At 43.5% G+C, this 26,468-nt stretch overlaps 1 protein-coding gene across 2 annotated transcripts in view; it reads right to left on the bottom strand.

The window, feature by feature from the left end:
- The window catches only part of IL15RA (interleukin 15 receptor subunit alpha), a 109,501-nt gene that overhangs the window by 18,203 nt on the left and 64,830 nt on the right, over nt 1–26,468 (bottom strand). For both annotated transcript variants that reach the window (XM_040343276.1, XM_040343277.1), the window contains exons 3-4: nt 24,395–24,451; nt 16,835–16,915 (exon numbers count right to left, since the gene is read on the bottom strand). In XM_040343276.1, coding sequence (XP_040199210.1) covers nt 16,835–16,915; nt 24,395–24,451 — 138 coding nt within the window. The remainder of the gene's footprint in view (nt 1–16,834; nt 16,916–24,394; nt 24,452–26,468) is intronic.

The following is a 26,468-nucleotide window of genomic DNA, read 5'->3' as shown; positions in this document are numbered from 1 at the left end:
AAAATAGTAATAATAATATTTGTATTTATTTATTTTGTGTTAGGGTGTTTAGTTTTTTTTTTTTTTTTTTTTTTTTTAAGGGTTAGGTGGTAAGGTTAGGGGTTATTTTTTTATTTATTATTACTCAGTATTAATTTTTGAATTTATTTATGATTATTTTAATTTATTTGTATATTTTTTTATATTTATTTATTTAATTATTATTATTATTATTATTATTATTATTATTAGTAGTAGTAGTAGTAGTAGTAGTAGTAGTAATAACACCCAAACCCCAACTGAAAAATAAAAATAAATAAATAACCCTATCCCCAACTCCTAACCCTAACCTTAACTCTAAGGCCCTGTACACACGATCGGTTTGTCTGATGAAAACAGACCAATGGACTGTTTCCATCGGACAAACCGATCGTGTGTGGGCCCCATCGGTTTGTTTTCCATCTGTGAAAAAAAAATAGAACATGTTTTAAAATTTTCCTATGGATAAAAAACCGATAGAAAGAAACGATCGTCTGTGTGGAAGTCCATCGGTCAAAAATCCATGCATGCTCAGAATCAAGTCGACGCATGCTCGGAAGCATTGAACTTCATTTTTTTAGCACATCGTAGTGTTTTACGTCACCGCGTTTTGGCATGGTTGGATTTTTGTAAGTGGAGTTGATCCGCGCTATCCCAAAGAAAGTGTGCTACCAGGTGCAAAGAATCTATCACACAAAACCTCACGTATGACTTGATCAAAGGCAAGGGTTAAAATGAATAAATGGAAGGTGCTGCAATTAAATAATTTAGTTGGAATAGTAAACTAATAAAGAATGTGAAAAGGAATATATATTAATGCGCAACCTGAAAGTCGCATATCACAGTGACTAATGTGACACACAAAATTGAATTAGATTGGTGTGATGTATGAAGGAATAAATATATAAATTAATTCCAAGAAATTGGGTGAAGGTGATTGGAAGGAACAAACAGCAATGTTATTGCAATAAACCTTCAACACTAGTGATAAAAAATCATATAAAGTCCATAAAAAACACCAAATGGTCTCATAAAGACCTCAAGAGTCTATATAGATGAAAATATGCATGTAAAAATAAAACCAAAAATAAAATAAAAATAAATAAACACAAAAATAAAAAATAAATAAAAAATAAAATAAAAAATAAAACCAAAGATATTTTTGTTTTTATTTTTTGAAGGTTTATTGCAATAACATTGATGTTTGTTCCTTCCAATCACCTTCACCAAATTTCTTGGAATTAATTTTATATTCCAAGAATTCCAAGGAATTATATATTCCTTTTCACGGTCAGATTTTTGATTTATGGTGTGTAGGCAAGACTGATGAAAGTCGGCTTCCTCAAATATCCGACGAAAAAATCCATCGGATTCGATTCCATCAGATATCCGATCGTGTGTACAGGGCTTTACCCCTTACCCTAACTGAAAAAATTATAATAATAGAATATTAATAGTAATAAAAAAATAAAAGCAAATGGAAAAGCAAAAAAAGCTGAAATACCTAGCAACAAATGCTGTAACAGAGGATAGTGTTCTCTATTGTCTCAAAAACACGGTATAAAAACATGTACGTTTTTATACCGTGCGTCTTTGTGCGTTTTCTGGTGTTTTTTTTTCGTGTTTTTATGTGCGATGTTGGCACAGTTTTATGTTATGCCGCGTACAGACGGTCGTTTTTTGTGATGGAAAAAACCGACGTTTTAAATCATGAAATAAAACGACGTTTTTGAAACTTCATTTTCAAAAACGACGGAGCATACACACCATCGTTTTTTCCAAAAGCTCTAGCAAAGCGCGGTTACGTTCAGCACGTACGACGGCACTCTGTTCCATTCAAACTCGCGTCCTAACTTGCTTCTGAGCATGCGCGGGTTTAAAAACGTCGTTTTAAACATTGTTTTGCCCACACACGGTCATTTTTTATGACATAAAAAACGACGTTTTGAAAAACGACATAAAAAATTCAAGTATGTTCGAATTTTTTTTTTGTCGTTTTTTTGAAGACATAAAACGACGTTTTGCCCACACACTATCATTTTAAATGACGTTTTTTAAAACGTCGTTTTTTTTTCATCACAAAAAACGACCGTCTGTACGCGGCATAACATAAAACTGTGCCAACATCGCACATAAAAACACGGAAAAAAACACCAGAAAACGCACAGAGATGCTGCGCTCAGGTGTGAATGTTCTAAAGCTCATTATTAAATATTAGTTAAAAAAACAAATATGACAGCGTAAACTTAAAAACTATTCTTTATTGACTAACCATCAAAGTGTATTGTCTACCCCTGTGTTATATGATGGTAACCCGTAGTACTTTTTGTCGTGGAAAAATATCCAGGAACTTGCATTGTTTGAGTTAATTTTGTCTTTGATGTTTGACGTATCTGATGAATTTTCACTGTAGCTGTTGACAGTAATGTTGAAAACCTTTCAAGTTCTGTGTACGTGAAATCACGGCTTGAACTTGACTCTAGAGACAGTGGGCCATATTCTCAAAGAATTTACGCCGGCGTATCAGCAGATACGCCGACGTAAGTCAGATTCTAAGGCCGTCCTATGTTTAAGTGTATTCTCAAACTGAGATACACTTAAACATGCCTAAGATACGACGGCCTGCGCCGTTGTATCTTAGGCTGCAATATCTACGCTGACCGCTAGGTGGCGTTTCCTTTGCGGTCAGCGTAGAATATGCAAATGACTAGTCACGCCGATTCTCTAACATACGCTTGCCCGTCGTAGTGATTTTTCCGTAAGCGATACGCGGCGTACTCAATGTTAAGTATGGCCGTCGTTCCCACGTCGAAATTTGAAAATTTAACGTCGTTTGCGTAAGTCATCCGTGAATGGCGATGGACGCCATTTACGTTACCGTCAAAACAAATGACGTCCGTGAGACGTCATTTAGCGCAATGCACGTTGGGTAATTTAACCGACGGAGCATGCGCATTACGATCGGCGCAGGAGCGCGCCTAATTTAAATGATCCACGCCCCCTACCAGGATCATTTGAATTAGGAGTGCTTGCGCGGGTGGACTTTACGCTACGCCGCCGCAAGTTTACAGGTAAGTGGTTTGGGAAACAGGCACTTGCCAGTTAAAGTTGCGGCGGAGTAACGTAAAGGACATACGTTACGCCGCCAGAGATCTATAAGAATATGGCCCAGTATTTCATTGTTTAGGTAGATGTAATCATGTACATACAAAAAAGTATGATAGCTGCCCTGTGCAAAAATAAGGATTTATGATCCATGGAAATCTGGCTACTTCAATCAAGAATTACGTACTGTATGTATTTTCAATCCCTACACTTCCAACCCCAGATGTGTCTTGTTTACAATTTTATTTTATTGTTTTATAATCATCTTACATGGGATTCCCTATATACAACAGGTAAACGTAAATAATGACCATTACCAATCTGAATACATTATAAATTATTTCGGATCTACCGTGCCTATCATCTTCATAGGAAAGAAAAAGAATACAAGAAAGAAAAAAAAAAACAGAGGGAGGAACAAAATAATAATAAAAAAAAAAAAAGAATATATAATAATTTCATAACAAACAAGAAAAAAACCCTAATAACTATAATCCCTCCACCATGGCTACACAATGGTCTAATTCCCTTTAACCCAAATAGGGAACTTCGCTGATTTTCTAAACTCGGACCATACGGACCAAGTAAGAGAGAACTGTTCTTCCCTTCCCAACTCCCGTGCCAGCAGACCTTCCAAATCTCTAACAAGATCTATCTCTATTGCCCATTTCCCCAGGGAAGGTACTGTCCTTAATTTCCAGTATCGAGGGATAACTGCTCTGGCTGCAGCGAGGAAATATCTGAGCACATCCTCCTTTGCATTCTTTAGAGATCCTGGAATCATGTTTAAGAGAGCCACTCTGAGTGATGCGTGGACAGTTGTATCCATTAACTTTTCATATACCGTATTTATCGGCGTATACACGCACTTTTTTTCCCTGAAAATCAGGGCAAAATCGTGGGTGCGCGGTATACGCCGATACCCGCTTTCCCGATCCGAGTTTTGAATACTGCGCCGACATATACCGAGCGCAGTACACTCGGGTATAGTCGGCCAGTCTCGGCTCCTTCCGCGCTCATGTCCTGGACGTACAGGACGTGAGCGCGAGTGTTGCCGAGCCTGCCCGACAATACACGAGTGTACTGCGCTCTGTTTATGTTGGTGCAGTATTTAAACTCGGCGCGGGAAACGAGCGGGGAGGACGCCGCAGAAGGATGCCGGACCCGACGAAGAGGACACCCGAAGCCCGCAGACGGACCCCGGACCCGACGAAGAGGACACCCAAAGCCGCAGACGGACCCGACGAAGAGGACACCCGAAGCCGCAGAAGGACCCTGGACCCGACGAAGAGGACACCCAAAGCCGCAGATGGACGCCGGACCCGACGAGGCCGCCGATGGACGCCGCGCAAGACACCAAAACTGTAAGTACAAAAAAATAAAAATTTACACAGGATTCGGGGCCACTTTAGGGGTGCGCGGTATACCGCAATAAATACGGTAGGTCAAAATTTTGTTTCCAGAACTTTCTCCCCGGGGTACAGTCCCACCAGATATGTAGTATATTTCCTTTTGACTCATGACAACGCCAGCAGATATCAGATATATCCTGGTTGATTTGATGCATGATAGAAGGGCACCTGTACCATCTGCTCACCAGTTTATACGCCTTTTCTTGGGTTCTTGTATCTATTGACATTTTATGGGTCAAAATGAAACTTTTTTGCCAGTCCAATAGAGCTACGTTCTCTTGGAGTTCTTCTTCCCATTTTCGTGTATACGGGGGGAGTTCTGGATGAATTGTTGACAAGAGAATAGAGTACAATACGGAAATCGAATGCGGTATTGGTTCTTCTTGCAGGAGCAGAGATTCAAACGCAGTTGGTTTAGCATAGATAACTTGTTTTGATGGAATTGATCGTAAATAACATAAAGCTTGATGTCTTTGTAACCACTGCGCCGGCTTATGAGAGATCATTGTAGATGGAGAATCTACCAGTGATAGTGAGTCTCTTTGAAGGACTTGAACAATTCTGTTCCTGTTTATACCAGGGGCCGAATGTAATTGAGTGTAAGGCTGGTAAAAAATCTGGCGTTCCAAAGAAAGGAGTCATAGGGCTCAATTGTTTTGATATTCTGTAAATGGGTATCAAACGATCCCATAAATGCAGTGTTTGCCTAGTGATATCTGCTGGTATTGAAAGGTCCCTGCGTAGAGAAGTCCATGGAAGTGCACATAAATCTATAGGGTTTATGTGACCTTATAGTTGTACCTATAACTTGGATTCGGAATGGTGGAACCAGTCAATAATTTGTGTTAATATAGTTGCTTTATGATATATAGAGACATCTGTTCCCCCTACTCCACCTTTGTTTTTTGGAAGGGATAATGTCCCGTAGCCAATTCTGGACTGTACTGAGTTCCATATAAACTTAGAGAATAGCCGGCGTATTTTACGGAAGTACACAGCCGGGAGATGAATTGGAATCGTTTGAAATCAAGATGTGTCTTGGTACTCAATCACTTAGCACAGTGTGGATGGAGAAATCTCCACTCACGGCTATTCTATTCAGCCATCGCGGCACACACAGAATACAGAGGTGCTACTGAACAGTGACTGTAAACCACCAACACTGTCTCAGAGACTTGTAATGTATCAGCCACCAGAAGGCAAACTTGAGAGTGGAACTTCACTCTCCCCAATCAACATTGACTATTTTTAATCCTCATGGATTAGTAATTAGATAGGAAAGTATATCCTATATTTTTTTTAAAACTATGTTTTTTTCTACATTTTCTTTAGTTACTTCCCGGTTTCTTGTCTAGGCAAATGATGTCATACATCCCAGGAGTCTTCAGGAGGGGTGGAGAGGGGAGGTCTTTTCTCAGCTAAGCACACTCCCCTGCATGCATGCTTGAGCTAAGGGCAGATGGATTCTAGGAAGTAAATACTACATGAATCATTTGCCCCTACGCAAAATGGCCACAGCCAGAAATGCTAGGGGGTTGTTTATTAAAGTGATTTCTCAACAATATAAAGCATAGAAACATGGATGGATGGGGAAGTTTGCTTTGAATTTTAAAAATTAATTAATGTGTTGAAGGCTACGATGCCTATTCCATATTCTGGGTTTTGGGCGTTATAGACTGAATACTGTTATTTTATTAAGCTTTCTCTGTACTGTATGTATTCAAGTCTAGAAAATAGTGAAAATAATGCGCATACCAAAACAAACGTGAAAGACCAGCAGCAAACTCAAAATGTTATACAACATATATATAAATGATAAAGGAAAGGAGTTGCGCTAAGAACACCTTATGGATACATAACCATAAAGATTGCTATATGAAAAGTCCCAAGTTAATATGAACCCGTGAGGGTGGTGAATAAATAATGAAAAATGTCCAATAAATAAAATAAACATCCGAAATCCGTTATTGAGGTGCTAAAAAATCGGCTGGGATAGGTGCATATCCAAAGTTTAGGCTGACCCTTACCAGAAATAAAGATCCAGGTGGATCAAGCTAGGCATAAAACAGTGAATATCCAATCAGTGCTCCAATCAGGACAAGCTTCTGCCAAGATGCTCCGATGTCATCAAACACAGCGCAGCAGCCAGAAAAAGGAAAAAGCAAAAAATAGTGCAAAACCATATGGCAAAACATAAAACACTTGGACTTTCTCCCAGTGAACACTTGACAGACAACGTGAAGTGAAATCAGGAAAAACCACCACCACAGAGACACACTGACCCTTACCAGAGCCCAGCGATCCTCTAGGGATCAGTTAGACATAGAGGCAGTGTTTAAGCAAGCAATGATGTGGCGTCATAAACGTGTTCTCCAATTCAAGGATCAGATGGCAGATACCAATAAGAAAGAGAATGGGCTCGCAAAGTGAAGTACCATCAGGTTTAATGTAAAAAAATGGTTAAAAACACTTACACTTAAGTAGTATAAGAGCAGCATATAACAAACAGCCGGCCGGCAAACAGAACGAGGTGCGTCCTCGATACGCGGTGACGTCAGCACGTCAGCCTCCCAACGTTTCGTCTTCAGGAAGACTTGGTCACGGGATCCTCAATCCATTTCATTATTTATTCACCACCCTCACAGGTTCATATTAACTTGGGACTTTTCATATAGCAATCTTTATGGTTATGTATCCATAAGGTGTTCTTAGCGCAACTCCTTTCCTTTATCATGTATTCAAGTCTGCTGACGAAGCTCTGCTACTTATGTCATTGTCAATGTGCCCTATGCTTATTTTATTATTTCCATTTTGTTGATATAATACTATGTCTTGGGTTCAATAAGAGCCGGTTCACACTTGGGCGACCTGGGATCCGGGACGCGCGGTTGGGAAAATCAATGGAAGTGAATGGAGCCGTTTTAATGTACACTACTGAAGTCACTCCAACTTCAGAAAAGGTTCCTGTACTACTTCAATCCGACTTGTAGGCAACTTGTACCCATAGATTTCAATGGAAGTCGCCTCAGAAGTCTGATCACTGTCTTAACTGAAGCAACAATACAGGAAGATAACATACATTTCCCAGGCAAACCCCTCCCTCCCACAGAGCTGATTGTTGTTTGATTGGCCACTGGAAAGCCTCCTGTCCTGGAAGCGACTTGAAGTTGCCTTGTACTGTCCTGGAGGCAACTTGAAGTTGCCTTGTAAGTTGCCTGATGATTCATACTCAAGTCGTGTCCAAGTTGCCTTCCAAAGTTGTGCTGGAAGTCGTGTTGCCCCTGTGTGAACCGACTCTAAAGGAACATTCTGTTTGTTAAACATTTCAAATAAATAAATTAATGGCTGGAGGTCCAGACCAAGAAGATCAACTCCGGCCTTTTCTCCTACTTTCCTGCCTCTACTTTCATATTTTTTTTTATTTTTTGGAATGTTTTGATAACTTCTATAAGAATGCTGATTGGAGACCATGGAGCCTCCCCAATCTTAATATCTCCTCGGAAACGAGGTATCGTGCCTTGAGGCCTTGGGACTAACTCTTGACATTAACATTCCCCTACCTCTCCATGTAACTGTCAGGAAAGGTTCCTTCCGCTGGTAACACTGCCTGATATTTGGCGTGCAGTACTGTGGTCCACCAGCAGGTGTCTCCTGGCAGTCTGGAACTGCCAGGGGAGCTCTCCCCTGGTGGTGGTATTATGTGATCTTTGGGCCGCAGTACTGGCGTCCACCAGCGGGGGGTTCCTGGCAGTGTGGGGCCGACGTCTCCTGAAATTAGGCGTCACCTGGGACTGATTGCAGGAGATGTGTACAAATACCCGGCAAGTGCACTCACAAACTGCCCTGGTATTGTCCTCGTGCCCTGATACCTGAACCCGTTGTATCTGTTCCTACATCACTGGATCCTTTCCCTGCAGCCTGATTCCTTCCTTCATGTCCCTGTCTGTCTATTCCTGGTTCCCCATCTGCTGATCTCCTGTTAATGATCCCTGGCCTGGCTTGACTACGATTCTGGTTCTCCCCTTGCTACATATGTTGGTTGGTTACTGTCACTGTTTTGGTTGTTTGGTTTATATAGGCCGTGCACCCGGAGCATGATGGGACTGTGACGTCATAAGAGGCCTATATAAATCGGTGCGAGGAAGCGACGTGTCAACATCGAAGAAGAAGGCAGAAGGTGACAGAAGCCCGGGCACCCCCCGGCAGAAGACGTAGAAAAAGCCCAGGAGGGGGGCCGCTGTAAAGGAGCTAAAGAAGAAAGCGCGCCCCCCCCCCCCCGGCGGAAGAGAACCAGACGGCGGTGAAGACCAGCACATCCCCCCCCCCCCCGCCAAAGACATCGAAGAAGCCCGGGAGGGGGCCGCTGTAAAAGAGCTAGAGAATAAAACTTCCCCCCCGGCGGAAGAGAACCAGACGACGGTGAAGACCGGGAACCCCCCACAGAAGACATCGAAGAAGCAGGCCTCCCTCGTAAAAGAGCTAAAGAAGAGAGGGGGGGGGGGCCCGGGAGCTGACTAATAAATTACTTTAAAAACTCTGTGTAGTGTGTTTTTTAATTTTTTTTTCCCGCCAGGTGAATGGCTACGGGTACAATGTACCCTATACTCATTCACCTAGGGTGGGGGGGGCGGCATCTGGGGGCCCCCTTATTAAAGGAGGATTCCGGATTCCGATAAGCTCCCCTCCCGCAGACCCCGACAACCAACGGCCAGGGTTGTCGGGAAGAGGCCCTGTCCTCATCAACATGGGGACAGGTGCTTTGGGGTGGGGGGGCACCTACCCTCCATGTTGAGGGCATGCGGCCTGGCGCGGTTAAGGAGGGGGGCACTCGCTCGTCCCCACCCCTTTACTGACCATCAGGGGCTGCTGCTCGGATACAGGTCTGGTATGGATTTTGGGGTGAACCCCACTCCGTTTTTTTTTTGGCGTACGGTGGTTCTCCTTAAAATCCATAGCAGACCCAAGGGCCTGGTATGCTCCTGTAGGGGGAATCCATGCCAGTTTTTTATTTGAAATTTGGCGTGGAGTTCCCCCTCAAGATTCATACCAAACACGCTGCTTGGTATTGGCAGTGATCCAAGTCGGATCCCCGTTCAATATCGTGCCGCGGCTAAACGCAACCGCAGCTAAAAGCACTGTACAAATGCAGCTAATCGCTGTGCCTGGAGTCTTGAATTCCAGCAAAAAATAAACATGCTTTTAGCTGCGGCAAAACAGCCGTCCGTGTGAAAGGGGCCTTAAGTGATTGTAAAGTCTCGTTTTTTTGTGATGCCCCCTTCACACGATAACAAATGTCCGATGTGAGCTTTTCAACGGAAATTCCGACCGTGTGTATGCTCCATCGGACTTTTCCTGTCGGAATTTCCTCCAACAAAAGATTGAGAGCTGGTTCTCAAATTTTCCCATAGGAAAAATTCCTATCGTCTGTAGCAATTCCGACGCATGCTCGGAAACAATTCAACGCCTGCTCGGAAGCATTGAACTTAATTTTCTCGGCTCGTTGTAGTGTTGTACGTCACCGCTTTCTTGACGGACGAAAGTTCAGAGAACTTTTGTGTGACCGTGTGTACGCAAGCCAAGCTTGAGCGGAATTCCGTCGGAAAAACCATCCAAGGTTTTTCCGACGGAAAATCAGATCGTGTGTACGAGGCATTATGCTTACATGCACTGTGTAGTGGTTTTGCACAGAGCAGCCTGGATCCTCCTCTTCTCGGGTCGCTCTTCGGCTCTCTTGGCTCCTCCCTCCTGTCAAGAGCCACTCTCTCTGATTGGCTTACTGACTTGACAGCAGCAGGAGAAAATGGCATCGCTGCTGTGTTTTAGCCAATCAGAAGTAGAGTCCCAGAGGAACACGTGGACATCGCTGGATAGAGATAGGGCTTAGGTAAGTATTAGGGGAGCTGAGGGGGGCTGCCGCACACAGAATCTTTTTTTATCTTAATGTATAGAATGCATTAGGATAAAAAACCTTCTGATTTTACAACCACTTTAACCATTTAACCCCCGGACCATATTGCTGGTCAAAGACCAGAGCAGCACTTTTTGAGATTCGGCACTGCGTCGCTTAAACTGACAATTGCGCGGTCGTGCGACGTGGCTCCCAAACAAAATTGACATCCTTTTTTCCCCACAAATAGAGCTTTTTTTTGGTGGTATTTGATCACCTCTGCGATTTTTAGTTTTTGCGCTATAAACAAAAATAGAGCGACAATTTTGAAAAAAAAAAATATATTTTTTACTTTTTGCTATAATAAATATCCCCCAAAAATATATAAAAAAACTTTTTTTTCCTCAGTTTAGGCCGATATGCATTCTTCTACATATTTTTCGTAAAAAAAAAATCGCAATAAGCGTTTATTGATTGGTTTGCGCAAAAGTTATAGCCTTTACAAAATAGGGGGTATTTTTATGGCATTTTTATTAATATTTTTTTTTACTAGTAATGGCGGCAAACAGCAATTTTTTTTTTCTTTTTTTTCGGTACTGCGACATTATGGCGGACACTTCAGACACTTTTGACACATTTTTGGGACCATTGTCATTTTTATAGCGATCAGTGCTATAAAAATGCATTGGATTACTATAAAAATGCCACTGGCAGTGAAGAGGTTAAGTATGTTCCCTGGGTGTGTTCTAACTGTAGGGGGGGTGGCCTCACTAGGGGAAATGACCGATCTTCTGTTCATACATTGTATGAACAGAAGATCAGCATTTCTCTCCCTGACAGGACCGGGAGCTGTGTGTTTACACACACAGCTCCCGGTCACCACTTCTGAATAAAGCACTTGCCTCAAAAACTTGTGGCGGCGTAACGTAAGGGCTCGTTCACACGGAGCGGATCCGTATTGATCCGCTCCGTTAGCCTGTTTGGCTCAGCGGGGATTCCTCCGTTAATCCCCGCTGAGCTGTCGGCGGACAGGGCGGTCCCCGCACACAGTGCAGAGACCGCCCTGTCTCTCCTCCGCTCTCCCCTATGGGGGGATCAGATGAATACGGACCGTGTGTCCGCATTCATCCGATCCGTTCCGCCGGACGGAAGAAAAATAGGGTTTTCTTCCGTCCGCAAGAGCGGATCTTTGCGGACGCGGATGGTTGTGGACGTTAGCGGATGCATCATCCGCTAACGTCTGCAATCCCATAGGGATACATTACAAGTCCGTAAAGGACTTGTAATAAACGGACCGTTTGTCCGTACGTGTGAAAGGGCCCTTAATCGGATCTAAAGATCCGCTGACCTATCTGAATCTGGCCCAGTAACTTTTAAAATTATATTTTATCTTTTATCTAATTTTAAACTATGGAAGATTGTCAGGTAGGCCAAAAGTCCAGCATCACATGAAATGTTTCCCAGTAAGTGATAAAAATACAATGAGGAGTTTGCCAAAAGTACGGTGTGAGTTTAATCATCAGTAAAAGACCTTGAAAACTGGCTATGATGGGATAATTATTTGATACTCATGGTAAACAGGTGACTTGACAATGACAATTGACCATGTTTATCTGTAACTTACCTGTACCTTCTCAAATTCACACGTTTGCTATTCAAGTTACTGTCTGTGTTTGCCAGTCCTTGTACACAGCAAACACAGACCAGTGTTATATGAGGACAAGCACAGAATATTTCTTTCTATTGTCTATTTCTATGAAACGTGTGTGTGCAATTTTTTCCCATTGTCCCAAGTCTGAAACAAGCACACAAGGGGGGGTTAAAGAAAAAACATGCTAAGATTAGTTACAAGACAGGTTCATCCAGAAGAGGAGGAAATAAGAGTAAATGTAACTCTTATTATTGTATCAGACAAAATCGTGATATGGTTCAGTACAAATTGGAAAGGATTATCCAAAATTGGCTTAAAGTGATATTAAAAACGTTCTTAAAAAAACATGCACGTTATACTTACCTGCGCTGTGCAGTGGTTTTGCACAGAGCAGCCACGATCCTCCTCTTTTCGTGTCCCTCGCCGGCGCTCTTGGTCCCTCCCGCCTCCCACCTGCCCTCAGAGCAAGCACCTTGCAATGGGGGCACAGTCAGTCCATTCACACACACACATAGCCGAGACTCGGCCCTGCCCCCTCTCTCCTCATTGGCTCACTGGCTGTGATTGACAGCAGTGGGAGCCATTGACTGTCTCAGACAATGAAGAGGAGTCCCCGGAGAGCCAAGGCTCTCGTGCACAATGCTGGTTTGAGATGGGTTTTAGGTAAGTATTAGGGGGGCTGGGGGGGGGGGGGGGGCTGCTACACAGAGGAGGTTTTTTACCTTCATGCACAGACTGTATCAAGGTAAAAAAAATTGAGCCTTTAGAACCACTTAAATGTTTCAATGTTTATATATATATGGATAAAACAAGATAATATCCAAAATGACCTAATCATAGTGAATTATCGTATTTTCTAAAAATGGACTCGTCTCATCATATTTTTGGTTTGTTTTATTCATTATCATTAAAATGATTGTAAATTATCACCTTGTAAAACAACGCATTCAGTTAAAAATTTCAATGAAAGGCAAATCTTTTGTGTAAAGATTTAAAAACACTGTTATAAATATATTATTACCCTTTAGTTTATCAGCATAGCAAGAGGGACTGACAGGAACACCAGGGATTTCACACAGGGGAAGCAATACAAAGAGAACAGGATACTTCTTCATAGAAAATACATGATGCAACAGGCACATATCAGGAATATGAAGTGCTGGGGTAACAAACACTTTAAGTAGTGAAAATGGAAATAGTTGTAATCTGTATAATTAAAGTGATACTAAACACACAGGGCCAGATTCTCAAAGGACTTACGACGGCGCAGCGCCATGTACGCCGTCGTAAGTCCTACTCTGACCTGTCGTATCTATGCCACTGATTGTTAGAATCAGTTACACATAGATATCCATTAGATCCGACAGGCGCAAGTCTCTTACGCCATCGGATCTAAACTGCAATTTTTTTTGCCCGCTAGATGGCGCTTCCGTCGAATTCCGCATTGAGTATGCAAATTAGCTAGATACGCGAATTCCCGAATGTATGCGCGGCCGACGCAGTAAAGTTACGACGTTTACGTTAGGCTTTTCCTGGCGTAATGTTGCCCCTGCTATATGGTGGCATAAGTGCGGTGCAACAATGTTAAGTATGGCCGTCGTTCCCGCGTCGAAATTTTAAAAAGTTACGTCGTTTGCGTAAGTCGTCCGTGAATGGGGCTGGACGTCATTTACGTTCACGTCGAAACCAATGACGTCCTTGCGACGTCATTTGGAGCAATACACACTGGGATATTTTACGGATGGCGCATGCGCAGTTCGTTCGGCACGGGGACGCGCTTGATTTAAATGATACACGCCCCCTACCCGCCGAATTTGAATTCCGCCGGGTGATTTACGTTACGCCGCCGCAACTTACGGAGCAAGTGCTTTGAGAATACAGCACTTGCCCGTGTAAATTGTGGCGGCATAACGTAAATCGGATACGTTACGCCGCCGCATAGATACGCCGATATACAAGAATCTGGGCCACACTGTTTAGTTTACAATGTAGTTCTGTATATGGATGATGGCACTCTAATTATCTTTATCTTAAAGTGGTTGTATACCCTTTTTTTAAACTTTTACCTACAGGTAAGCCTATAATAAGGCTTACCTGTAGGTATAGATCCTCGGCTAAAGGACTGGCAGCCGCCGGACCTTGCCGAATTGAAGTCTCCCGCGTGCATGCGCGGGAGTGACGACATCGCCGCTCCAGCCAATCACAGCGCTGGAGCGGTGATACCCGGAAGACACACCGAGTCAAGATGACATCTCGCTCGGCGTGGACCAGGTAAGTTCTCTTCTCCTCGTTCCGAGGTAAGTATTTCATAATGAGCTAGTGTGTGGTGCATACTAGCTCATTATGTCTTTTGCCTTGCAGGTGTAAAAAAATAAAAATTGCATATGCGGGTATACAACCGCTTTAATAAAAAAAAAAACATCTAACTACCTTTTTCCTAATCGATATATGGCTGTCACATGGCCCAGCTCTTTCCCAGCCTGTCTGCAGGTAAACATAAGCAGGAGGAGCTTCTAGTCCTCCGCTGCTGGTCACATGTTAAAAAAGCCTTTGAAATCCAAAGTAAAAAATAAATAATTAATAATAATATTAATAAACTGTTTTAAATTTAATACAAATATATATTTGAAATCAAATGTTTATTTTGTTTTTGATAAAGAATTATTGAGAAGTTCTGATTTATTATAGTCAACCTTAAAGTTACTGACTTCACCAAATCTCTGGAATTCCAGAATTAGGTGGGAAGGGAGATATGTAGTTGTGTTACAAATAAAAGCAGGGTCATTTTTTTCCGTGGCGAGGACCAACCGAGATGCCCGTGATGTTAGGATTCTGTCACGAGACGGTTGCCAGGTGTTCCATTGTAAGAACATATAGAAGGGGTGATAGATGATATCCCCGACATGTTCCATTTTAAAGAGGGAATACAAGAGACAGAGATCCTGTCAAGAGGGCCTAGTCCAATCTGTCGAAGATATAGCTGTACAAATTCCCAACTAACACGATCGAAAGACTTTTTGTTGTCAACCGCTGAACGGCAGAGAGGAATATCACGAGTACAGGCATATTCTGTCAACAGAAGGGCTTTAAGCATATTATTTCTAGCCTCTCATCCACTGTCAAAGCCAACTTGGTCAAGATGTACTAGTTGTAATTGACTAGTTAAAACCTTGGCAAAGATTTTTAGATCAACTCCTTTTAAAGATATCAGTCTATAATTCACAAAAAATGAAGGGGTCTTTTTCTGGTTTCAGAATAAGATATAATTCTCATTGATAGAGGACATCTCTATCAATAATTCTTTAATTCATTGATAAAAATCCCATATATAAATATCATACATTGCCTACATAGTCTAAAAAAACTGTTGGTGGGTGGGATGGGGCTTTCCTTTATATAAGAAATGATAGCACTGGACACTTTTATACATTTCTTCATACAATGGTTTTATTTTTTGCATGGTATTTGTAATATTTGCACATGGTATTGTACACAAATTTTAGGCAGTTACATGATGTAGTATATTGTTGGGTATTGCTAGAAGGGGAAAGCGCAGCCACCATTTATAGGTTAAGCCTCGTACACACGACCGAGGAACTCGACGGGTGAAACACATCGTTTTCCTCGTCGAGTTCCTTGTTAGGCTGTCGAGGAACTCGACAAGGCAAGTTTCTCCATTCCCATCGAGGAAAAAGAAGACATGCTCTCTTTTTGGCTCGACGGGATCCTCGACAGTTTCCTCGTCGAAAAATGTACACACGACCGGTTTCCTCGGCAAAAAAAAAATCCCAGCAAGTTTCTTGCTGGTTTTTGCAGAGAAACTCGGTCGTGTGTACGAGGCCTTACACTTTGAGAGCTTTTTAATGACAGCAGCTTTCCCCTTTTTCAGATATTTAGCCTAACCAAGTGTGGTCATTGTCCTTTGGCCTCTATTATAAACATCCACAGAACAGCCTCTCACTAGGTGAATGTTTTTTTTTTTTTAGTTTTTACGCAATGTTTTCTGTAAATTCTCTAGATGCTGTAATGCTTGAAAATCCAAGAAGTCAGCTGTTTCCTAGATACTGCAACAATCAAATTCGGAACCAACAGTCATTCGACAGCCAAACTCATTTAGATCAAATACCTTTCCTAATTCCACCTAAATCTCTTGTCCATGTCTGCATGCTTTATGTATTCAGGTGCTGCAGCATGAGGCTCTGACTTTTTAAGTAAATGTGCAGCTATATCTAATTGAGTGGACACACAGTGTTTACTGGCATTTTGCTTAAGTAGTAAACATCTTGGGCACAGTCCAGACAATAAGGGCCCTTTCACACTAACATCCCGTGAGGATCTGTTCCTTAAATATCTGTTTGCTCAGCGGGGATCGCTCCGTTGATCCCCGCTGAGCCGGAAGATGACTGTGCAGGGACCACCCTGTCAGATCTCCACTCTCCTCTATGGGGGGATCGGATGAACATGGACCGTATGTCCGTGTTCACCCGATCCGATCCGCAGACGGATGGAAAAATAGGATTTTCTTCCGTCTGCAGAATCGGACCATAGTGGGGACCAATGAGATGTTCATCCGCTGACCACCGCTATCCCATAAGGATACATAAATGTCCTTATTTCATCCGAAAACGGATAGATGAAATACAGACATACTGTCCGCATGTGTGAAAGGGCCCAAGGGAATCTGTACTGTTATCACATGAACAATACTTTTTATCCAATCTATAATTTTCTACTCTAAATGTTTTAATATCTGTTGCTTACCAGAAGTTGTTGAGCTGGTGGTATCCATAATGTATTTTGTAGATGCTCCAGTAGTTGGAAAAGCTGTATAATGCTGTTGATCTGCAATCATCAAGAAACACAACCTGGTCATTGTTTATTGATCATTGATTAAATAGTTAAATAGTTTTTTTTTTTTTTTTTTTACACTCAGTTGCTCTTTCTGTGAACAAACATGTATTAAACTGCACATTTATGTTCCCAATAAAAGATTGCTTGAATTTTCCATATATCGCCAGAAACAGTCAAATAGCTGGCTTGTACATGGGACAATGAAAGTAATTCAACTGCATCATATAAGCACATTTTCCACCATCCCATGCAGAGCTGGATCATCCATTCACAATTGGTCAAAGCTGTGAACCTGCCTTTAACATCAGGGGATGATTTACTTCTTGAAGTTGTATAGAGAATGGTGCTGACAGATATTTCCCATTGTTAGGTGCATTGCTCTTGCTAGTGGGTTTCATAGTTGCATACTGCAACCCAACAACATTAATAGACTCAAGCAACAGGAAAACTGAATTGAATGTGACTGTTGTCACCTGAAAAAAGTTTGTGGTCTCTTAGGACCATTTTAAGGTGTTGCAAAGTACTTAAAGCGGAGGACCCCCCCAATTTTTTTTTTTTAAAAGCCAGCAGCTACAAATACTGAAGCTTACACTTACCTGTCCAGCACACCCACCCGCGATGTCGGCAGACGAGGACGAGCAATCACTCGGTCCTCGAATGTTGCCGCCGCAATGCTTGGTGAGGGAATCAGGAAGTGAAGCCGTCACTGGCCCCCGCTCTCTCCTGGGAACACTGTGTTTTCCAGAAGACAGCGGTGGGGGGGGGGGGGGGGGTGTGACACAAAGGGGCCGTGGGAGTCAATACCTGGAAGTGGTGCAAATACCTGTTTTATACAGGTATCTGCACCCCCCTCCCCCCCGAAAGGTGTCAAATGTGACACCAGAGGGGGGAGGGTTCCTAAAAGCTTTTGGGTGGAACTCCGCTTTAATCTACAATAACAAACATGTTATACTTACCTCCTCTTCTGGGGTCCCCTGCTGGTGATCTTGGCTACTCCTCTTCTGAGTGTGACTCCATAGCAAGCTGCTTGCTATGGCACTCCTGCAGGCTTGCTCCATAGACACACAGTGCAGCTCGGGCCCCGCTCCCTCCTTACAGGATTTGATTGAGAGCAGCAGGAGCCAATGGCTCCCTCTGCTGCCTGTGTTTCCTGTGAGGAGGGGAACACAGACCAGTGCTGCTGCAGAAAGGAACAACGCTGGATCAAGAAAGGAATCAGGTAAGTATATAGGGAGGTGAGGGAAGGATAAAATTACTAGGGCATTTTTTACCTCTATGCAGGGAATGCATGGTGGGAAAAGTGGCTTGGCCTTAGAAACACTTTAAAGGGTTTTGATCCATTTTATCGTGCATTAAAACCCCAAAATAATCAAGTCATCATGACTATGCATACCATCTATGATATGCAGATCCTGTGGTTCTCTAATTCTGGGTCATTTAGCCACATTGTGTGCATATGTTTAGTAAGAAGCCCATATTAGTGGAACTTTATTTTTTTTAAATGGTGTAACCTATTTTTTTGGGCAAGAGATTTCATATTACTCTTCTACCTAAAAACCCTTTTCTCGTGCACAGTAACTGCCAATTCTTGGCATCTGTAAGATGTCTAGAATGGATGGAGCTAAGCGCTGGATTAATGTAACTCAAGCTTGCATACCAAAATTACATCATCAGTGGTTATCCAAAGGAGAAAGGACCCAAAAAAGTGGTGGAGGAGATTGTGGCAAAGGCAGAAAGAGCAGCAATTCACAACTCTGAACTGTCAGTATTGTAGAAGGGAAAACACAGAGGTGTGCCAACCATAACATACAAGAATGCTGTGCATATATCACATTTTAGGAGAGAGTGAAATGGGTCATGACAATGTTTAGGGAGTAGAAGCTGTATGTCTTGAATCTCTATGCAGAAAGTGTGGCGTTTAGGCAATACGCTTTACTGTCTAACATAAAATATTAAGGATGTAAGCTTTTGGGATAACTTAGATACATTCTTAAAGCTTTATTAATATATAAAGCCTGAACAAGTTCAGATATCCTGAACACTGGAATATTTAATCATTTAAATTAGCCAATAAGGGGTATTGCATAAACAATACTCTACTGCTGCTTGCGTCTTTGTGGAAAGCCAACAGCTGTGAAAGGCTGTCAGAGTAGATTGTTTACCAGGGAGGCAGGGAAGGTCAAAAGTGGCAAATAAACAATTTTACAGCCAGTTCTTAACTATGCTAGAAATAGGTTTAATTAACCCCTATTATATATTCCAGTGATGGGCTTTCTGTGGCAAGTGATTTACACCACCGAGAATTTGCCTCTTTCAGTCCTGGCTGACTACCCCCACCATGTATCCTGGCCTTTACTGTTCCATATGCAGGCCCATGACCAGGGCCGGATTCCAGACAAGGCCAACAAGGCCAGGCCTCGGGGCGGCAGTGGGTGCAGGGGCGGCACTGCGGCTGAGAGGAGAGGTCACTTTCATATCGGGAGTTCCCCCCCTGTCATGCGGATGGTGAGAGGAGAAAAAACAGAGGGAAGAGGAGGTGAGATAGTTCTTGGCAGCAGCAACCCCCCTCCTTCTCAATGTCATTTTGTCATTTTCGGCAGCAGCACTCCCCAATGCTCAATGTCCTTTTTGAAAGCAACACCCCCCCCCCCTTCTCAGTGTCCTGCCGAAAAAGTCCCCCGGCGGATAATGCCCCCCCCCCCGTACTGCGCAGGCGGGGGCGGCATTGAAGGACCCGGCCTTGGGGCGGCAAAGGGAGTAAATCCGGGCCTGCCCATGACCAGAATGGTGCCTATCAGCAGGTTGTGACGCAGACTGGAGGAATAAAGTACATATTTTGTATGGCTTTCTCAAAATGCTTTGGAGTCCTTGTGTCGGGGCAAGTAGGAGCACACTGAGCCATGGGCTCCAGGGTAGGGGGGAAGGGGCCTTCCCTCGGTGTGTGATCAGGGTGCAGTGTCAACTGGCTTTTGGTCTGAGCATCAGTGGTCAGTGGGAGGAATGGTGCCCCAACATTGGTGTTAGGGCCCTTTCACACATGCGAACCCTAAGTCTGCTTTTTCATTCACCCATGTACGGATGAAAAGGGGACATACATTAGTCCCTATGAGATCGCGGGTGTCAACGGATGAACATCCGCTGACACCCGATTACGGCCACTTCCGCATTCCTCCGATTCTGCAGACGGAGGAAACCCCTATTTTTCCTTCCGTCTGCGGATCGGATCGAGTGAACACGAACAGACGGTCCGTGTTCATCCGATCCCCCCGTAGGGGAGAGCGGAGAAAAGACAGGGCGGTCCCTGCACAGTGTGCGGGGACCGCCCTGTCATCTGCCGGCTCAGCGGGGATCAACGGAGCGATCCCCGCTGAGCAAGCGGAGGTTCACAGGGCGGATCATTACTGATCCACCCCGTGGGAAAGTGGACCTAAGTGGGAGTAATAAATGTACTAAAAGACCCACCAACATTGGTATCAGTGGGAGTAATAACATCCCCGGCACTGTTGGATTGTTTTTACTTTAACACCCATACACACACAAACTCCTTTAGGCCCCGTACACACGACCAAACATGTATGCTGAAACTGGTCCGCGGACCAGTTTCAGCATACATGTTCGGTCGTGTGTAGGCGCGAGCGTGCCGAATTCCAGCAAACATTTGCCCACCGGGCCTTTTCCCAGCAGACAAATATTCCTGGACGTGTTTTAAAACCGTCCGCTGGAATCCTGCCCGCTCGGACATGTACGGTCGTCGGTACAGACCTACCGTACATGTCCGAGCGCCCGCCGTCCCTCGCATGCGTCGAATGACTTTGACGCATGCGTGGAAGCCTTTAAATGGCAGGCCCGCCCACATCACCGCGTCATCGCTGCGTCATCGTCGCGGCGACGACGCGGACACGCCCCGCGTATTGTTTATGCGCGGACTTCTGTACGATGGTTAGTACAGCCATCGTACAGAAGCCCTCTGGCAGACATGTACGGTAAAAACGGTCCGACGGACCGGTTTCATCGTACATGTTTGCTCGTTAGTACCCGGCCTTATACATCAAAATTATTTTCAGTAGTAATAAAATGGAATGACAAAAAAAGGAATAAAATGTAATGATTACTAATAAAAGGCTTATGATTTGTATTTATTGCTGTAAGAATATATGATTGATTGTTTAGCTTTTGTTATTCTGTGCATGCAGCTACTGCCCAGCCGTCCCTAAACACTTACCTGAGCCCGATCTCGATTCAGCGATGTGCATAAGAGCAGGAACTCTCTTGGCTCACTCCCTCCTGGTTGGACAGAGAGGCAGCAGCGAGAGCCATTGGCTACTGCTGCTGTTAATCACAGCCAGCAAGGAGAGAGAGGGTGGGGCCGAGCTAGCTCTGTGTGTCAATGGACACACAAAGCTGGCTCAGGAGCAAGCACACACACGTGCCCCCATAGCAAGTGGCTTGCTATGGGGGAACTTGGCAGGAAGGAGGGGCCAGGATCTCCAGCAGGGTACCCGAAAAGAGGAGTATCTGGGCTGCACAGACAAAACTATTGCAAAGAGCAGTATGACATGTTTATTATTTAAAAAAAAACATTACAAACTTTACAATCACTTTAAGCTGTTCTTTTTGGCACATGAAAGTGAAATAGATAACATAACTAGTTTCATTTGTTGTAATTGATATGGTGGTGGAAGAGTTACAATGTTTATTTCCTTAATGAGCTTATTCCAGTTCTGGTGTGGGTACATGCCACATGTTTTATTATTATTTTGACTACTTGTGAACTTGGAGGAGGACAGTGTTTCCTGAAACCGAAGTTCTCAGTTCTGTGTAAGGCTGCATTCACATCTGAGCGACAGCCGCGTTCGCGTGTAGCGGCGTATTTTGCCGCGAGTACAAAACTTTCACTTTTTTTTTTTTTTTTTTTTCTCAAAGTCTTCCCATTGCTGTCAATGGGAAAATGCCTATGTCGCCTGAAAAAAAGGGTCCGGGACTTTTTTTCAGGCGACAGGCGTTCGGCGTCTATGAGATGTGAACCATCTCCATAGACAGCAATGGGAATTCTCCCCTCTAGCGACAGAAGCGTCCGGCGTCGGGCGTTTTGTCGCTCAGGTGTGAATGGGGTCTTACATGCAATTTTGAATAAAAAAAGCAGAAAGACCAGGTGTCCATCCCCTTTACTTGTTGGGATTTTTTTTATATATACATGTATGTATGTATGTATGTGTGTATATATATATATATATATATATATATATATATATATATATATATATACACACATACACACACACACACACACACACACACACACACACACAGTATGTATTGTAGAGAGTCAGCCTGGAGTAGGTTAAGAGAGGGTTAATGAAGAGGGTAGGTACTTTCTCTTCAGCCCTGTGTTTAAGCAGCTGGTCAAGGAGGCTGGATGGTGGCTGGTTTGCTATCAGTTCCGAGGAGACCTGAAAGCTGGATGGAAGCCTCCCTGCATTGTCTTGAACCTGCTGGGTAAGCTAGCCTGTAACTGGGACTTTTGCAATATTGTTGATGTTTTGGCTGTGATGCTGAACATGATTTAAAAAGTCTGTGTTGTACTGATGAGCAGAGTTTCTTGAGTTGTTTTGAGCTGCCCGTAAAGACAAATAGGCAGATTCAGAAAGACTTAGGCCGGCGTATCACTAGATACGCCAGCCTAAGTCTGAATCTGCACCGACGCAAATTTAAGCGTATTCTGGTAACCAGATACGCTTAAATTAGGCTAAGATACGAGCGGCGTAAGTGTCTTACACCGTCGTATCTTAAAGTGTAATTTTTAGGCTGGCTGCTAGGTGGCGCTTCCATTGCGTTCGGCGTAGAATATGTAAATCACTAGATACGCCTATTCACAAACGTACGCCCGGCAGACGCAGTACACATACGCCGTTTACGTAAGGCATTTTCAGGCATAAAGTTATTCCATCAAATAGCTGGACTAGTAATGTTAAGTATGGCCGTCGTTCCCGCGTCAAAATTTTATGTCGTTTGCATAAGTCGTCTGTGAATAGGGCTGGATGTAATTTACGTCCACGTCGAAACCAATACGTCTGTGCGGCGTACTTTGCCGCAATGCACACTGGGATATGTACACGGACGGCGCATGCGCCGTTCTTAAAAAACGTCAATCACGTCAGGTCACAGTTAATTTACATACAACACGCCCCCCACATCGTCATTTTAAATTAGGCGCGCTTACGCCGGCCCCATTTACGCTACGCCGCCGTAACTTAGCAGGCAATTACTTTGTGAATACAGTACTTGCCTTGCTAACTTACGACGGCGTAGTGTAAATACGATACGCTACGCCGCCGCAAGGATGCGCCCGCATACCTGAATCCAGCTAAAAGTCTGCCATTATTTTCCTGTTTTGCTGAATAAAGAGAACTTTAAGTTGACTGAAGTTCCTCCCAGCCCCTGTTTACCCCTTGGGTCCCGATAATATATATCATCTAATGAGCTACTGCAGCCCTCAATTTCCACTGAGGGGGAGTTTGGAATTTAGCTGAGGGCGAGTGAGGAGACGTATCAGGGGAGGGGAGAGGGGGGGGTTTGGGCGGGCACTGGTGAGGCTGCACTGATGGGTACTGATAAAGTTGTTGTTTATTTTTGTAACTTAATTCTGCATAAAACATTCAACAGTGTAATTTCTTGAGATAATTTATGAGGGCGTGTTTAGGGGTGGCATTAGTGGCGGGGCAGGATAGCGGTTGGGTGGGGCAACTGGTGGCGAGTAACTCTTAGGGCACTTTCACACTGAGGCGGTGGGGGCTTCGGCAGTGAAGCGGAGCTTTACCATAGTTTTAGCTACACTTTTCGGCTGCTAGCGGGGCACTTTTTAACCCCCGTTAGCAGCCGATGAATGAGGTTTACTATTGCCGAATAGTTTTGGAGACAATTCGGCGGTGATGCCAATTGATTTCAATGGGCAGGGGCACATTAGGAGCGGTGTATTCAACACTCCTAAAGTGCCCCAAACATGCTGCTTGCAGGACTTTATCTAACGTCCAGCAAGTGCACTGCTCCAGTGTGAAAGCACTCTGGCTTTCACACTAAAGTGACAGGAGAGGCGTTTGCAGGCGCTCAGTGTGAAAGTAGCCTTAAGGCCTGGCTAGTAGCTCAGGACTTGAGATTTTGAGCCCTGAGCTACTGTGTATGTGTGTGTATGTATATGTGTATGTATATATATATATATATGTATATGTATATATATATATATATATATATGTGTGTGTGTGTGTGTGTGTGTGTGTGTGTGTGTGTGTGTGTGTGTGTATATATATATATATATATATATATATATATATATATATATATATATATATATATATATATATATATATATATATATAGAAAACACAAACAATTAAAATATACATTGCATCTATATTCAATAATTTAAATATCCAAACATGGAGCAGAACAAATGTGTATATACAATAATCTTACCAGATGTGGTAGGTGATGTCAGTGTGCTGTGCGTAGTCATAGGTAATGATGGGTCTCCTTATTCAAAGAAAAGTAAATAGTAAATTGTCTACATTGTCTTAAAAGTTTAATAAAACATCAAAACAGAGTACAAAAAAGTACTTCAAAACCACAACACTGCATTCCGCGAACCTTAACCCTTTCCCATATCCCCAAGTCTTCCTAAACTATTCAAAATATAGATCACAAGGGGAAGCTCCGCTTGTTTGCACCCTCCCCCTCTCCACTGCCACATTTTGGGGGGGATCAAGTACCTGGTTTTGACAGCTACCCGCTCTTACTTCTGGCTCAGGTGGCCACGGCGATCTTAGCCAGAGGTTTAGCCCCCTCCTTCCCCTCACAGTCTTCTGGGATACATCACAGGTCCCAGAAGAGTATGGGACCATTCTCAAGGAGCAGTGCGACTTGCAGTAGGAAACAGGCTGTGACACCGTAAGGCTTAATTTCCTGTTTCCCTTACTAGATATGCCAGAGCCTGAAGCCGATTGAAGAATCAGTTTGTGTGAGGATATTGCTGAATCCCTGGACAGGTAAGTGTCCTTATATTAAAAGTTAGCAGCTACAGTATTTGTAGCTGTTGACTTTAAATTTTTTTGGGGGAACCTGGAGCTCCTCTTTTATGCCTCGTACACATGACCAGTTTCCCCGTCCGGAAAACTGCCATGACAGCTTTTGGCTGGGAAAACTGGCCGTGTGTATGCTCCATGGCAGTTTTCCCGACAGGAAAAATGAGAACATGACCGACGGTCTTTTTCCCGGCAGTTTTCCTATGGGAAACACTGCGATGGAGCATACACACCGCCGGGATTTCTGACCAAAGCCCTCATGGCAATTTTCCTGCAAGGAAAACAGGCCGTGTGTAGGGGGAAAAAGCTGCCGAGCAGGTTCTCGGTTTTCCCGCCGAAAACCGATCGTGTGTACAAGGCATTAGTCTGACAAATTCTTCCAGTTTCACGATGTATAGATTCTGATAGAAATTGCAAAAAATGTTTAGCAATTTGGATCATGTATGAGGTTATCTGTTCAGAAATATGGAAGATTTTATGGCCGTGACTGACCTCTCTTCATTTCCTCAGTGCCTTGGCTAACATTCTTCCTGTTATGTTACGGACCATGCTCATAAAACCCATGGGCTACATATCTCAGTTTTGTTTGAACTTGTTTAACTAGAAGTTGCAACCGCTTTTGGTTCATGTCTTCTATTTTCTGGCTGCATTTGTGTCTATTTTTGGTCTGCAGTATTTCAAGAATGAGCTAATGAGTCTCTTTGGGAGAAAGTCATGGGGGAGAAGAATTTCTTCTATGACTGCTTGTGTCCCTTCCAGACTGACAGACACTTATCTGCTGTATTTTGCTCAAATAAAGATTAAGTAGCTAGTTTAACAGCTTTAAAAGCTGCTACATCATCCCAAATTCTGTCATTCAGGTGCCAGATACAGTGGGCCAGATCCTCAGAGCAAGTACGCCGGCGTATCTACTGATACGCCGGCGTACTTTCAAATTACCCGTGTTGTATCTTTAGTTTGAATCCTCAAACCAAGATACGACGGCATCTGGGTTAGATCTGACAGGCGTACGGCTTCGTACGCCTTCGGATCTAAGATGCAATACTTTGGCGTCCGCTGGGTGGCGTTCACGTCGTTTTCCACGTCAGGTATGCAAATTAGCTATTTCCGACGATCCACGAACGTACGAGCGGCCGGCGCATTCCTTTACGTCGTCTCTAGTCGGCTTTTTCCGGCGTATAGTTAAAGCTGGTATTTTGCGGCGTATAGTTAGACTTGCCATGTTAAGTATGGCCGTCGTTCCCACGTCGAAATTAAAATTTTATTTTTTTGCGTAAGTCGTCCGTGAATCGGAATGTACGTAAGTCCCGTCTAAGTTAAAAAAATGACGTCCTAGCGACGTCATTTAGTGCAATGCACGCCGGGAAATTTCGGGACGGCGCAGGGACGTGCTTCATTTAAATAAAACCCGCCCCCTAATCGCCGATTTGAATTCCGCCGCCAGAGATACACTACGCCGCCGTAACTTA

Source organism: Rana temporaria, chromosome 3 (assembly GCF_905171775.1).
Source record: "Rana temporaria chromosome 3, aRanTem1.1, whole genome shotgun sequence".
In the NCBI taxonomy this organism is placed as follows: domain Eukaryota; kingdom Metazoa; phylum Chordata; class Amphibia; order Anura; family Ranidae; genus Rana; species Rana temporaria.
This window is presented reverse-complemented; position numbering and strand designations above follow the sequence as displayed.